At 45.7% G+C, this 16,246-nt stretch overlaps 1 protein-coding gene across 1 annotated transcript in view; it reads left to right on the top strand.

Annotated features, from left to right (window-relative positions):
* Window positions 1-15,831, top strand: part of UBE2R2 (ubiquitin conjugating enzyme E2 R2) — a 49,875-nt gene extending 34,044 nt beyond the window's left edge. Inside the window, exons 2-5 of the mRNA XM_030512327.2 lie at window positions 5,919-6,005; window positions 9,137-9,234; window positions 13,238-13,372; window positions 14,716-15,831. Coding sequence (XP_030368187.1) covers window positions 5,919-6,005; window positions 9,137-9,234; window positions 13,238-13,372; window positions 14,716-14,935 — 540 coding nt within the window. The 3' untranslated portion in view covers window positions 14,936-15,831. The remainder of the gene's footprint in view (window positions 1-5,918; window positions 6,006-9,136; window positions 9,235-13,237; window positions 13,373-14,715) is intronic.
* The last annotated feature ends 415 nt before the right edge of the window (window positions 15,832-16,246 follow it).

The following is a 16,246-nucleotide window of genomic DNA, read 5'->3' as shown; positions in this document are numbered from 1 at the left end:
GGAATTGTATACAAGATACATTTTACTGTGAAACAAAAATGGGCTCCTGCCTGTCAAACCAGTCTCTGATTGTGTAAGTTAACCTCACTTTGCCCTACAGACTTGAAGCTTCTAAACAAGAAAGAAAATAGAGCCACATCTCTTTTATGTGAGATCTAGTTCTCTCCTCAAATTCAGGTCTTTGTGATTTAAACTGTTTATGAAACAGTGCAGGTAATACAGAATGTAGGGGGCTTGCTGCTGTTAGTGTTCATATAGCTGTTGCAGCTGGAAGGGGATTTTCAGGACTCACAAGACTTAATTGACCTGGTCACTCAGTTTCTGGCTTGGATCAGTGATGTGGTCCTAGTTCTCTAAAAGCACACCAGATGTTAATAAACATTGATATGTTGCTGCTGGGAAATCAAGCCAGAACTGGACCTAAAATACCAGGCTAGTGCCCAGCTCTGCCACAAGAAATTACTGATGTCCTAAGTCATCATATCTGGAGCTGAAATAGCAGTGTTGGTCCTACATTTATTTCTACCTTGTCAAATAGTTGCCAGCGTGATGCAGCTAGCTTTAATGCTGCTTTTCAGGTTCTGAACCTGGATGATATTGAGGTACTTTAAACCTTACTGATGTGAGAAACAGGCTGCTAGTACTTACAGCTGACCTCTACAGAACATGTTTTCCGGGACATAGTATTAATACTTGTGCACTAATCCAGGCTTAAAGTAGAGGAGGAGAATCCATTAGATGAATTGTATAAATGCTTGATGCACTAGAAGCCGTAAAGGGCATTTTGTGGGATTAGATTTAACACTTAACCCAGTAGTGGTCTGTAGTTCCTGTTGTTGGCTTTCTCACATGTTAAATGTATGGTGGTGTTAGCAGCATGCTGGCAGGAGGCATTCATTAGGCATGCAGTTACGGGAAGGATGATGTGCACAGCAAGGAGCCTGGTTATGCCTGTTACAAAGAAAAACGAGGAGGCCTTGTGTCTGCAAGTGCTGCAGCTCTCACTGCGGCAGGGTGGGTGATCTGTAGAAGATCTTGGTGGTACCTGCACGTGGAATCAGTAGGAGCTTGTCTGTGGGCTGGCTGTAGCAGATAATTACCAAAAAACCCACAAAATAGTTTAAAAATGCAAACGTTTCCTTTGCATCTGATCTTAAATATGCTTGCAAAGGGTGTTTAATTTCACTGATACTGCCTTTTCACAGGGCTTACATTAAGCTGGTGATGTTTTAAAATAAAAATTACCTTTAACTGGCACTTCCAGAAACACCAAGCAGCTGCATTTTCTGTTTGCTACTGTAAAAGCAGATGGTGCTCTCCAAATCAGGTCAGTTGTGATGCTGGTGGCTTTCCAGGAAATGTGTGGTCTAACCCCATGGCCTTTCTGCAGTGGGCAGATAGGACAGATTCACCATTCTCACCCTTGCTGCCTAAAAATACAGGATTTGTCAGCTTGAGAGAAATAGAGGAAATCAGTGTCAGACTACAGAGGTGTCGTATAGAGCTAGGCTGCAATAAATACCAAGTTTCTAGACAGCTGAAGCTAGGTGGGAGTCCTGCTTGCATTAGTGCTCCCCACTGAGAGAGAGATGACATTAATATAATATTAGTCATAGAATCAACTAGGTTTGAAAAGATCTTTAAGATCACAAAGTCCGGCTGTTACCCCAGCACTGCCAAGTCTGTTATTAAATCATGTCCCCAAGTGCTACATCTGCATGCCTTTTAAATATCTCCAGGGATGCCCTGGGCAGCCTGTTCCAGTGCTTGACAACCCTTTCAGTGAAGAAACATTTCCTAATATCCAATGTAAACCTCCCCTGGTGCAGCTTGAGGTCGTTTCCTCTTGTCCTATCGCTTGTTACTTGGGAGGAGAAACAAACCCCCACCTCACTGCAGCCTCCTTTCAGGCAGTTGCAGAGAGCGATAAGGTCTCCCCTGAGCCTTCTCTTCTCCAGACTAAACCCCCCCAGGTCCCTCAGCCATTCCTCATCACACTTGTGCTCCAGACCCTGCACCAGCTCCATTGCCCTTCTCTGGCCCCGCTCCAGCACCTCAATGTCTCTCTTGTAGTGAGGGGCCCAGAACTGACCCAGGATTCGAGGTGCAGCCTCACCAGTGCCCAGTGCAGGGGGATGATCACTGATACAGGCCAGGATGCTGTTGGCTTCTTGGCTGCCTGGGCACAAGCTGGATCATGTTCAACTCCATCAGTCAGCACCCGCAGGTCGTTTTCCATGAGCAACTTTCCAGCCACTCTTCCCCAAGCCTGGAGCATTGTATGGGGTTGTTGTGGCCCAAGTGCAGGACCCAACTATAAGTGTAGGATGAAATGCATAGGCAAGATCTCTATAAATAACGTCACTATAGTAATTATTCACAGCAACTGAATCGAGAATTAATTCAGTGGTTGGTAGAAACATTAGGTTTGTATTTTCAGTCAGATAACAGTATTTAGTGAAACTTTATTTTTCTACGATACATAGATTTCACAATGGCATTACCTTACCCAAATAAAAGAAAAAGAACAAACCTGAAGTGCAGTCACTAATGAGGATGCATGGAGCAAGGCAATAAAATAGGAAACAAAGTGATCATGCTGGTTGCAATATTCTTAAAATATGTGTCCTGGTGTAATTTAGAGGTAGAAGTTCTTGTGGAGTTTGTAAATGCCTGTAAAGGGCTGAATCTTCTGCCAAGCTAGTCTATTCAATGTAACATCAGAGGAGTTTATTCTTTTTCTATGGACTATAAGTCTGCCTAGTTATAATTTGACAAAGGGGGGGAATGAATTGATGGCTGTGGTCACCACCTTCTTGGCTATTGACTATGTTCAGTGGTGTCAAAGAGCCATGATGAGCAGGCAGCTAAAATCAGCGCACTGAAATAGGATTATTTCTCTTCAATTTAAGCTCAGCTAGAGCTGTCAATCACATGATGAATGCTGTAATGGTTGGGTACTTGTAGGTGGGGAACTGAGCTGCATCATTAGCCCTACTAAATTATTTTGGTTGTAACTGGGCTAACAACAAGCTGCCCTAAAACTCTGCCACTCTTTGGAACCTAGCAGCCTGGCTGAATTTGCCAGAAATAAGCTCAGATGGCTGATACGCCTTACATCAGTGAAATTTTAGGGAGGAAACCTTCCTGTGAGCTCTATTTAAAAATAAGTTTATTGCCTAATTTGGTCTTTTTGTCTCTTAACATGTTTAGAATTGGGCTTTTAGGGGAAAAAATGACCTGGAGTCATGGCTGTTGATGCATCTTTGCAAGTAGTCTTGCAGCTTGTCTTGGAAATTCTTGGCTTGCTTAACCCACTCAGAAACTCAAATAGCATTCAGTGAGAGCAGAGTGGGTTTACATAATTTCCCATGATTTCTCTTGCAGAAGAGATGCAAAGTAATTCTATAGGACCTGTTTGTAATGCCCTGGAAAAGTGTTTGGTTTCACTTTTCACATTCTGGATGGTCTCAGTATAGGGACTTGAAAGTGATGTATGTTTGGGTTTCTGTTTGGAGAAAATCCCTGCCTGTAATGTGGGGTTTCCTAGTTTGGTGGCTTTTGGCTCTGAAATCAGGTTTGTGGAAAAGCTGCTCTTGCTTTGTACTCCAGTACAGCATCTCACTGTGCTAAATACAGGCTAGTTAGAAATGGCTTATCAACAAGTAAAGTGACTGATTTCTCTAAATATGCAAGAGGTTACAGGCAGACTTGGCTCTTGGCTGCCCCCACATGAGAAGAAAAGATTTAATTTCTCTCCAGTTGCACTTTCTGGCCCCAAAGATCGAGAGGCGTCCTTCACATCAGCTTTATTTAATTCTGTAATGATTGTTATTGCAGGCAGATAGCCCTTTTCCATTGAAGACTTGTGGCTGAAAAACAGGATTTGGAAGTTTGGAACAGTCTTCTGGAATGTACAGCTTCTGCATGAGTCTGCATCACACAGAGACCATAACTGGTGCTCCAGGCTCAGCTTTTGCAGTGGTCTTGCTGAAGTGAAACTCTCAGGGTTAGACAGTTTGAGAGCAGGGTTTTTTTGCTGAGACGAATGAGACCTGCACCCTCAGCTCCTTGACCACATGTGTGAGATACAAACATGGTAATGCTGGTACACTACTGTCAGTATGCTTTTTTGGTCACCTAGAAACTATACCTGCGTAGAAGACACAAAGGTTCTGCCAAGAAGTCTTGTAGGTAGCTCAGCCTGCGTTTTGTTGTCTCTTGCATTTTTAATCTCAGTCCTTGGGCTGTTTTATGTCTTGGATCTCATGAAACTGCACGTAAGCACAGGAATGGGTTTTCTTGGGAAAATCCCAGTGATCAGTAGGAGTCTGCAGCTACATGATGCAAGTGCTTGAGCTGAAGTGAATCTGCTCTGCCCTCAGTAAATCTCTGCTCTGTTCCCAGTGCAGGGTAGCATGTTATAGAGCCAGGCATGTCCTTGCTGCAGCAACTGCTCTCTTCTGAGACTGTGTGGTAACAAGAGACATTCACTTGCTCTTCTGGGAGCAATGCCATTCGTGTAACTGACCTTAGACTGTGGGCTAGGATTATTTAAGCAGAGCATAAATATTGTGGTTTTGAGTATGCTGTGGCAAATGACTGCAGAGTGAAGACTCAGTGCTGCTGTAACATACCCACATACAGTCAGTATCATGAGCAGGCATGTACAGAACATAAAGACACATGAGCTGCTGAATTTATTTCATAAAGATGAACAGAAAACCTTTCTTTTCTTGTCTGCCTGGCTTTCTGGCTCCATTAAACTTGGGTTGCATGCAAAGGCATATGCTGATCTGTAAGTGAAACTGTAGCCAGGTATTTAGTGGCTCAGTAATCCTGTTTGTTTGGTTGCCTGCTTCTCTTTCTGGGAATAAAACTTCCCATAGCTGTTGGACAGGGGCAGTGCACCCCTGGTCCAGGTGTCATGGTTAGATACTTAAGTGGAAGGGGTTGGCCTGGGATTCTCCTCTCATCGCATGCACCTTGCTTTTGGGATCTCTTCTTGCATTCTCAGTCGCATGAGAGCCTGGCTGTGGTGCATGGGCCAGGAGATGCTTTTCTGGAGATCCTACACTAGACTGGTAGTGGGATTTTTTTGGAAGGCTGACCAGTGCCAAGGGAAGGGTTTGTGCTCTGCAGCGCAATAAGCAGCATGCAAGTCCCCCTTAGTCCAGATTCAGCCCTTTTTCTCTGTTGTCTGGCTTTTCTGACTGCTGTGAATGGCAGGATGGCACAGAGAAGTTAATACCCAGTGCTGGGGTCTCTGCAGTCTTCGCACAACTTAGTCTTGCTCTACAGCTGGCTGCTGACCACCGGAAGGTGCTGTTTGCTGTCATTGCCTGTCAATATTTGGTTCATCAATTTGGTTGCAGTGATTTATTAAACAGAGATGGTATTCAGACTGTGGAAATGCTTGTGGTGGCATGAAATGTAGTATTAGGACCATGAGTAGATGGACCAGCTTAACTTTCACACAAGAAAGGCAAAAAAACCCCTTTGCACTGGCAAATGTAAAACAGGTCTGTTCACCTTGGCAAACATTTTTAGCCTGCTTCTGAACCCATAAAGGCAGTAGCAGTATCTTTAGTAGCAGCTTTTAAAATCCATTTAACCCTGTTTAACAGCAATTGTTGAATAGATGCTCTTGAATTAGGATGTGGTAGATGCCCTTTGGCTTGTTTTTTGAGCATTAACCAGCTCAGGTCAGTCCGTTTAGATTTTTCTTGTCCAGTTAGTGTTTTGATAATAAGAAATAAGTGTAGGTATACTGTGGGGTCATATGGGCACTTCATAAAATGAACAATTTAATGGCCTTAACAGAAATTGTTTTTTTACAACTTTTCACTGTAATTGTTGCTTCTCTTTTTTTTTTTTTCTTGTTCTGTTTCTTAACTAAAATATTTTGTTTTTTCCAGGCTCACATTAAATTTCCCATTGACTATCCATACTCACCACCTACCTTCAGATTCCTGACCAAAATGTGGCACCCCAACATTTATGAGGTAAGGTGCTTTTTATGGAACTTTTTTCTCAGGCATGTGAGAAGGCTTTCTACTTCCTTAAACCTTTGGAAGTATTGAAGATATTAATGGCTCAAACCATAAGTGAAGTGGTTATCATCAGCTAAAGTTGATGTTACATGTTGGCCTCATCGCTGGGCAGTTAAATCTAAATGTTGTAGGGAATGCTGTTCTTGTAGGTAGGGGTGGAGCCATTCCCATACCTGCAGCAGGCAGCCCCAGCTGAAGTCCCATGTCATCAGCATTGGCAATTTTAGGGGATTCTTAGATCAATTTTAGGGGATTCTTAGATCAGTCATCTGACAGTCTTCTGACTTGAGTTTTGGACTCGGCATGTAGCCAGGGATGGTGTTTCTGTTTAAGGCTCTATTTCAGTTACATGCGAGTTGATCTTTAAATAAAGATAACTTTGAGACCTGCAGATCCGTACTGTGGATGTTGATTCTGAATCCAGAAATTCTCATGCAGGAGGTGAGTGGGAAATGGTTACCAAACTGGTATGTACAAAATGAGTCTTGGAAAGGACCTTTCCCAGTCCTGGTGGGAAAGATGAAAAATTGGCTCTAGAAACAACTAAAAGTAGGAGGAGAAACTCAGCCGGAACTTGCTGGGTGTATTTTCGGGTTACTCTTCAAATACTCCAGCTCTCGGCTTTGTACTTTGTATTCATAGCAGTGTTTCTTGGAGCTGAGGGAATCTGAAGCAGCTTGCAGGCTGTTTTGGAAACAACATTTAAGCAACAAAGATGGGGCACTGGGATAACTCCAAATGAAACTGAGACTAAATCAGCAAAGGGCTTGAGGTTTGAGGGTTTGTCAGGAGGGGGAAAAAATCCTTTCAGTGTAAGGAAGATGAAAGCAAGCAGCAGTTTACAGAACCTGCTGGTGGGACTAGATGGGAGAGGTTGGGGCTGACATTCCAGTTCTCAGCAATGAGACTTGGAAACTCATGGGTCTTCCCTGTCTCCGGTTTAATTAGGTCATCTAGCTGAATTTTGGAAAAACTGCATTGACTTGTTCTTTATTTTTATGACATAACAGTTCTAAGTAGAGGTATAGGCTATTTCCCATTGGCAGATGAATACCTTGTCCTCCTTGCTTTCTGGCCCCCCTCCTGGGTTCTAAGCAAAGGCTCTTCCCTTGACCACACTGATCCCTAAAACCTTGTACTGATCTCATCAGGCCCCATGACACTTTTACTCTTCCAGACTCTAATGCAGTGCTGTCCTGCTTCAACTCCCAAACACGTAACAATGGTTGATGCAAGAGAGAAACTTCTCGCATCCTTGCTTCCCTCTCTACTTTCGTATTGCCAGATAGTTGCTCATCCACATGTTGCCGATCTGATTGCTTGAGAAACTTCCCCAATTGCTGTGATGTTTTCTGCTGGCCACCAGCATTGTATTATCCCAGGAGATGGATAAAGGAAAAAAACTCGGTAAATTCATGGAAATCAATAAAACCAGCATAGGCGGTGAACATAATCTTGACATTAGTAAGGTTACCTTCACCTTAACGTTATATTAAAGAACATCTTTAGATTGCACAAGCCTGCTGGAGTCATAAAAAGCAAACTGCCTTGTTAGGGCAAACTGTTCCAGCAACAGAAGTGCAAGGCTGGGTATTCAGCAGCTCCAGGTAATGTGTTGCTGTGCGTAATTGTGTTCCTGACAAAAGCCTGCTTCAGAATGACAGGGGCTTGGTAGGTTAGCATACCCGGCAGGGTTAGTGAGCCACTGAAATCTGGATACTGATCACAAGCCTCCAACATTGAAGTAGGATATCGTTTGGCTATAAAACAAATGTCATTGTTTATACAAGGCGAGTTGAAATGTTTGGGAGGCCCTTCATGTGAGCTGCTGCTATCCAAAGGTGTGATCACTGGCTCAGGCTCAAAGGCACGGATGCTGTCACTGTGAGCAGTACTAATTTGTGCTCTGGCTCCTGTGTGTTGAGCAGCGTTGGAGGCTTGTCGGGATGTAGCTGAGACCAGATGCATGGGGAACTGCTGCCTGCAATCTCGAACAGAACTGATCCTCTGTTATCAACCTGTGCCTTGGATCGGGGTGACAGGGACAGCATGAGTGTTGCCTCTGCTGAGGCTGTGCCACCTGACGGTGTGGGGCTGCCTCTAGGAACTTGTAAGTCATCCCACCAGCCAGGAAGCCAGAGAGGCCAACATCTGCTGGCTGCCCTTGGGCCCTTTCTACACATTCATCCTGTCCTGACATAAGACATTGGGATCTCATGAGTCCCTGGAGTCAACTTGAGTGGAGAATATCAGCTGTGGTGAATACTGCAATAGTACTCCTACAAAGTAATTGTGTCAGGGTGCTGTTGCTGATGGAGAATTGGTTTTACAGGCTTCCTAAAGTGTTTATAAATGGTAGCTTATAAAGCTTTAAATCTATATTTGGGCTATGACACTGGTGAGTAAAACACAGATTGAGGATTATGTGGCTGTGTGACTTCCATATGCTGCCAGAATATTCTTCCTCTTGCATGCTGCAAGGCATTTTCAGCAAAACCTTCAGAGAGCATCCCCTGCTTTTTTTTCCTGCTATTTCAAGCAGCTGTGTCCTAGGGGAGCAGTGTAAGCCTGCCCTGCACTGTCTGTTCAACCTCTTTGTGTCCTGGCAGGACCATTGTTTTGATACCCGAGCTGGTACGGAGTGCTAAATCCTTCAATTCAGAAATTCCTGTAGCTAACTCGACACCACTGGGAACAAGAAAACTTTTTAACCCTACTTTGGGTCTCCTGTGACTAAAGCTCATGTCTGTCACTGTGACAGTACATGCTGTCTCGAAACCAATTTAGTTTTGTGTGTTTTATTACTGTTTTTGCTTGCTCTGCTACCTTCTTTAAACCTTTTGGCTTGAGATTGCTTTGTACCAGTTTGCAGTCTAACCCTGTTTAAAAATGGAAACTTTTCAGTGTATTAATGGAATAGACCCAGGAAGAATTGAGAACCGTTTCCAGTTCTTGCACATTTTTACTGGCACGTGGGGTGTTCAGGTCAAACAGGTTAAACTGCTCAGAACATAGAGGGTGGAGTTGTCATCAGACCTCTGCCGCAAACCAGGTAGTTCTCAATTTCTGTTTCTGTCTTGCAGAATGGAGATGTATGTATCTCAATTCTTCACCCACCTGTAGATGACCCACAAAGTGGAGAGCTGCCATCCGAGAGGTGGAACCCTACCCAAAATGTCAGGTAACTGTGAATCTCATGTGCAACAGTGACCTCAAAGGCCTGTTGTCTCCAAGTTAAGGCTTGGGAGGGCTTTGGAAAGGAATTTGGGTGTTTTAGGGCTTGATTCAAGTGGGAACCAGACTTATTAAGTTGTCTGAAGATACTGGAGCGCAGTGTGTCTTGATACTGGGCTAACAGTGTGGAGCCTTCTGTCCTGTTCACAGGATTTCATGCTCTTTAAGTAAATTCTCCAATGTCCTAGCCTTTCCCAGTCCATGTTACCCTACACTTACGCTTTTCAAACTCCTCCAAGGTAACACCAGTGGAAAAGAGTATTCAGACCCAGTAGGAGTAACTTATTGCCTAAATCTGCCCACTAGGCGTAAATTCGCCTTGCAGTATTTGTCTGACTCCTGCCCTGCAGTGTGGTATCTTGAACAGTTAGCCAGGTAGTTTTCTTCCTGCCAAAAAGAAATGAAGGATCACTAAGTACCAGAGGCGTTCAAGGCTAACCTCTCCGTGCTTTGAAAACCAGCTGAATTTCATTCTTATTGCAAGATGCTACCATAAAGAACTGACTAGGTGACAAGTCTCAACTCAGGGGACAGCTCTGGGCATTAATTACTTATACCGCACACTCACAGTTTGAACATTTCCTTATATACAACCTTAAAGATTGACATGAAACTTCTTATGGTGCTAGTTCTGATTTCTGCTCTCCCTTACCACGTTGCAGTCTTTGGCGCTTACTCTATCGGAACATGTAGAGCTTAAGGGTGACATTTGGGGAGCAAACATTCCTCAGATCTATCAACCAGCAGAAGTAAACCTTGTTCTTAACTGCTAGCCTGCTACCAGCATCACCTGTTGGGCTGAGTGCTGATAGCAACACATCCTGCTGGGTTCCCATCTGGCTTTGCACAGCTCCAGAGTGTTAGACAGGAGGCAGCAAGGCTGAAGGTGTGGAAGGGGAACATGCTTGTAATGAGCTGCTTGTGTAACTGAGGGCTTCTCTTCAGCTGCTGGGTGTTGTAAATCCTGCTGAGTATTGACCGTTTGCTGCAGATGACTGTGGTTGAAGTGTCTGGCAGGGCAAATTGTCATTCTTCAGCTTTGAGAGCACTTTTGCTTCCACCTCTACGATGTCAAGCATGTTCATTAATTTCTTTAAACAAGTCAGTATAGACTTTCCCATCACTGAGAGCTAGATGAGGCAGGCAAATATCCAGCAAGATGTGAAGGAATGCAGCCATGATCTGTGACAGAGAATACTGCTTTTCTTACGTTCTGAATCCAGTAAAGCTGAGGAAGTGGTGGCAGGGTTTAGAGTTGAGGATCTCTGATCCTTTTAGTTGCCCTTCTTCATATGTCCCCTGTCTCCCCTCTGTCCTTTGAGGTGCACAGGCCAGAACTGAGCGTAGTCTTCAAGATGTTGGTACATCTGTATCTTGTGAGGATAGGTGATGTCCTGTCTCACTATTGCTTTGTTTCCTGGGGATGCCCATTTTGGCTTTTTTTGGCTGCCTAAGATCTGGGTGGTTCCTGCAACCAGCTCAATGCACTAACACGACTGTCAGTACAGTCTAAGCAAAAAACTGCTTTATACTGGAGAGCAAAACCATGCTCGGACAAATACATACCTACCTCTAGAGGTGGCTTTGAAAGGCTACAATGTGGATAGCAGCTGGAACAAAAGAAAATCCTTTTCCAACAAGGTATATTACAGGATGTACTTGGGAGCACCAGTCTGTGCTGGTTTTGATGAAATTCAATATCTGTTTTCAGTGCAATTCATCTGTGTCTAAGCCTTTTGTTGATACATGGAGAGGAAAAAACACGTTAACAGGTCTGTTTCCTTGAGCCTCTACCATCTGGAGAGAGCAGCCAGCAAAGGGATGTAGAGGGACTCACTCAGAAGACAGCAGCTCTGTAAACACTTAAAACAGCTCACTGTTCCCCAGAATGGGGTGGGAGATGCAAGAAAGCAGGAGGCAGGCTTGAAATCCCCACTCATCATGCAATCAACTTACACGAAATAACATGCTAGAATAACCTCACCTGAGAGATTCCTGGCAGTATTGCAGAGGGTCAGCCTGTATCCAGTCCGTCTGGTGCTGAGGATGTTTTCAGCTGAACTTTTTTGTGGTTTTGGTCCTGTAAGATCCTAACGGGATCCCTTCCCATTACTGTACCTTGTTTACCCACAATAGCAGGGTTTGAGTTAGATCTCAAACCCTGTTCAGCTCTTAAGGTGTCACAGTGATGAAGCTGATCTAATGTGCTGGTCAGGGATGAGGAGCACAGTGTGTAATAGACGCTTGCCTTGGTGTATTTAGGTAGCTTTGCAGTGACTTTGGAGTCTGGGGTGCTGCAGTGGAAATTGGCTTCTCCTCGCTTTGTTGGTGGAAATGTGGTAGAGCAGAAGCTTAATCCAGATAGGAATTCCTGTCCTTGGTCTTCCCTAGGCTTCGCTTGCCCTACAGTAAATCCGCTACAAAGATGCTTGAGTTTACATGGTGCCTTTACAGCCTGTTTGCTGAGAATTGAAGGATTTTAAATGAACTCTTGAGACAAAGTAGAAGATGGTTTCAGTTCTGCCCATCATTCCAGTCTGATCAGACTACTTTTTTTTCCAGAGCTGCTGTTCTCTTTTTCTACTGAATTATATCATTTGGAAAATAAATTGTATAAGACTCTCCTGATAGCTGTGCTGAACAGCCTGGCCAGACACAAGTGTTTAGTTTCAAAACCTTTCAAGAAACTCAGCATCCAAATGACCAAGCATTTCCTGGATATATGATCTGGTAGATCTGCTCAGCACATGGTGCTCTGAATGTGCCCCTAAATCAGTGCCAGTACAGCAGGGCCTCTAGTCTTCTTTAATCAAGTTCTGTAAAGCAGACCTGTATTTCAAGACGTATTCCTTGTCTCTTGTTATTCCCTTCCATTTGAATCAAGAGCTGTTGACATCAGAACCACTTTGGACATGTGAAACTGTTGTGATGATAGCTACAGCCGGATAGCCGGGTGTGCAGAGCCACCTGATGGGACTTCCTGAGTTTTGTGCTTGTTGTGGCAATGTGTGAGCAGCAAAAGGCTGAATCTCTGAAGTGCAAAAGGTTGTAGGAAATGCATGAGAAGGGTCTGGGTGAGGGAGGTGGTGTTTGCCCCAGTAAATACCAGCAGGGCAGTTAGCAGTTCTGTGCTGCTCTAGACATGAAGGAAGGCAGTCTGCCCGCAAGGGTCTGTGTGAATGGCTTCTGCTGGCTTTGCTGAGTACCTGCAGCCGAATCCTGCTGGGCCCTTGGCGGCTTGCCTGGATATTGTGAAACAACTGCACAGTCTTCCCTTTGCTGTGCTCGAGTGCTGCTACAGCAGCCTTAGGGGCTGATCATCCATGGTAGTGTGGACAAGATCCTGACTTTGCCTGCTGCCCTATCACAGGCACAGATATGGTGGCCTGTAGTCAGATGAGATCACAGAATCATGGACTGGTTTGTGTTGGAAGGGACCTTAAAGCTCATCCAGTTCCAACCCCCTGCCACGGGCAGGGACACCTTCCACTAGAGCAGGTTGCTCCAAGCCCCTGTGTCCAACCTGGCCTTGAACACTGCCAGGGATGGGGCAGCCACAGCTTCTCTGGGCACCTTGTGCCAGCGCCTCAGCACCCTCACAGGGAAGAACTTCTTCCTAATGTCTAATCTTAATCTCCCCTCTGTCAGGTTAAAGCCATTCCCCCTTGTCCTGTTCCCCTTGTCAGAAGTCCCTCTCCAGATTTCTTATAGGCCCCATTTAAGTACTGAAAGGCTGCTGTAAGATCCTTGAGGTTTGTGTTGTGTCACTCTTCCTATGCCAATGGCCAGGGTCTGAAGTTCCTAAATATCTTCTTTCACCTCAAGTAATATCCTCAGTTATCCTTAGCTTAGGATACGACTTAAAACAAGTTCCTGACCTAAAGAAGTTGTCGGCATCCAGAACCTGAGAATGTGTTATCTCTGACTGCTGTTGTGGTTACCGTTTTCAGGACTATCTTACTGAGTGTAATCTCTTTGCTTAATGAGCCCAACACATTCTCTCCTGCCAACGTGGATGCATCAGTCATGTTCAGGAAATGGAGGGACAGTAAAGGAAAAGACAAGGAGTACGCTGAAATCATAAGGTAAGCTTTGTCATGTGTGATGCCACCAGCCTCTGGCTTTGAATCCTGTAAAACAGGCTGCTTGCAGAATTTGCTGAAACCAGCTTCTCACTGTGGTTGTTTATTTGGAAATGAATTCTGTCATCGTATTCCAAGTCCACACTTCTGGTCCCTCTAGGATTCCCAGCACACAGAAGCAGTGCAAACTTCTGGAGCAGAAGGACTGGGCTGATCAGTCTCTAAATTCTTTTTTCATACTAATCTGGCACGATGCTCTGCAAAACCTATTGGCTGCTAGTAAATCCCAGTTGAAGTCCCTGCTTGCCTTTGAGCACTGCCTGCATTGCTTGGGATGTGATTCAAACTGACTGCATCCTACTAATTGTGTGCTTAATGCACTCATGAATCATAATCTTGTCCCTCCAATTCGAAGGCGTATCAGTGGGATTTGGCAAGCGCTTGCGAAGCTGGGTTTTTGATTAGCTGGAAGCACTGCTCAGTCTTGGCTGTCCTTTGCTGAGAAGTTCATGGTTCATCAGGTGCTGTAGGGAGGTGATGTACACTTGAGCCAGGTTGCTGCGGAGCAGCGGATGGGCAGCCCATACTGCAGTGGGACTGGGGCAAGAACACATCTGCACTGACTCCACTAGCTGGGAGTGGAGGATGTACCCCTGGCTGGAGCTATGCAGGGCAGTCAGTGTGCCGAGAGCCTCGTTGGGAGGTTATCTTAGTGCCCTTGGCTTCAGCAGAGCTGGATGTAGTCGATCAGCAGGGTATGGCAGACGATAGGGGTGAAGGGACAGGCTGCCATCTGCTCCTCACCCTGCTGGTCCCTCAAAGCCAGAGCCTGTCCTGGGGCAAGAGGAAACACTTGTCTTCTGCCAGCCCCAGCAGCACCAGGGTCACGGCAGCATGTCGGGGTGCAGCCATGTGCTCCAAATGCTGTTACCGTCCAGTGGGAGCTCAGAGCTGGGAGATAGCTGTGGGAATCTCAGTTTGGAGCATGCTGGGGTAGAGTCATCAGACGTGGAATCAATTAATCATCGTGGGAAATCCCTGACCGTCCCTTCCCTAGCAGATGTGATGGAATTTGCTCTGAGCTCTGGCAGGTCTCTCATGTGGAGTCCTGTAGGATAACTGATTTCGTATGTTGCTGGGCACATGTGTGCTGCAGACACCCTTGGAGCACTCCCAAGCCCAGGCCTGACAGGAGCTAAATCTGCTTCTAGTGCTGCTCGTGGTGCTTCAGCCAAACATCAGCTCTGCTGGCGCTGAGGTGCCGGGAGGGCTGGGGCTGGCCAGGACCGAGCCGCGCTGCCGCTGGCACACAGCCTTGCTCACTCTGTGTGTCCCCCTCCCCGCAGGAAACAGGTTTTGGCTACCAAAGCTGAGGCAGAGAAGGATGGCGTGAAGGTCCCCACTACGCTGGCAGAGTACTGCATCAAAACTAAAGTGCCTTCCAATGACAACAGTTCGGATTTGCTTTACGACGACTTGTACGACGACGACATTGATGATGAAGACGAGGAGGAGGAGGATGCCGACTGTTACGATGATGATGATTCTGGCAACGAGGAGTCGTGACCTGCTCCCCCTGTGCCCCTGTACTGCCCTGCCGACTCAGGCCAGAAGGGAGCAGCGGTAACATAGCAGCAGTCCAGCAAAAAAGTGGGGGGGGAGGGCCCAAAAAAAAAAAAAAACAAACTCTTGTCTCCTGCTGTCTCCCGTTGTATGGATCTGTTTGCTCCTTTTTTATGGACCTCTTAGAGACCCTCCACAGAATGTCTGAATTCTTGCATTCTTAACCCTTTCATCACTGTATTACGATTTCTTTTTGAAAAAAAGAAAAAAAAACCCCCTTTTCACTTCTCTACGAAACAGCTCACAGCGAAAACAGGTTTGCTCGCGTTTAGGTTCTTGAATTGCAGTCTTGCATTGCGATGTTTAATGTATTTAAAGCTGGAATAAACCCAGTGGAAGCTGGGTTGGGTTTTTTTTTTTTTTTTTTTTTTTTGGGGAGCTCAAGTGCTGCATTTACTGGGGAATTAAAAACAAAACAAAGTCCACATAAAGCAAATTGCCAAGGTTTAGCTGCTCGATTTACAATAATAGCGTGTGTACATTCGTTTAGCCTTGTGGTGGTGGCTTTTCCTTTATAAGGTGTGGGGCGGAGAGTGTAAAGCTACTGTGTGTCGAGCTTGATGGGATATCACTGAAAGGTACAGTATTCCTTTTCCAGCCTGCTCAAGATATAGGAAATAGCTGGTCCCTGGAGCCCGAGAGGGCACAATCAGCTTTGTCTCTGAAAAAGGCTTGTGATATGAACCCTAAAATAAACACTTAACACTTCATGTCTGTACAACTGAGCCCTGGGTTGCTATTTATTTTATGTTTTATTCTTTTTCAGACTAGGTGGGGTTGGGAAAGCTCAGTTTAGCCATGCTGCTGTCGCCTGCTGGAGCTGCCCCTCCGTGGAGGGAAGAGAAAAGATACGCATCCCGCTGCCCAGCAGGTCAGCCTTCATCCTCAGCTACTTTTTGGCAGGGGGGGGATACCAATAGACTCCTGCCGCAGTGCTTGCTAGTAGCCCTTGCTTCCTGCAGCCTATGTCCAGTGTTTGTGGTGTTTATGTAGGTCACACATTGGTGATCGCAGCTGCGGGGTTGGCAGAGATAACGAGCTGCCTTCGGTGCCTGACTGGGGTGGCCAGGCTGCCCCTGTGCCTGCAACAGCTGCCGGGCACGGGGCACAGGAGATGGATGTGTGCCAGGCTCTCCCCTGCCTTGTGTGCAGCCCACCGGAGAGGGGTACATGGTGCTTTCAGGCTGTAAGAGAAGGCCAGCGGCAGGGTTAGACAGGCTATTTCGCAGCATGCTTCAGCCGGTGCACTAAGCT

The sequence above is a fragment of the Strigops habroptila genome, chromosome Z (genome assembly GCF_004027225.2).
Source record: "Strigops habroptila isolate Jane chromosome Z, bStrHab1.2.pri, whole genome shotgun sequence".
NCBI lineage: Eukaryota > Metazoa > Chordata > Aves > Psittaciformes > Psittacidae > Strigops > Strigops habroptila.
This window is presented reverse-complemented; position numbering and strand designations above follow the sequence as displayed.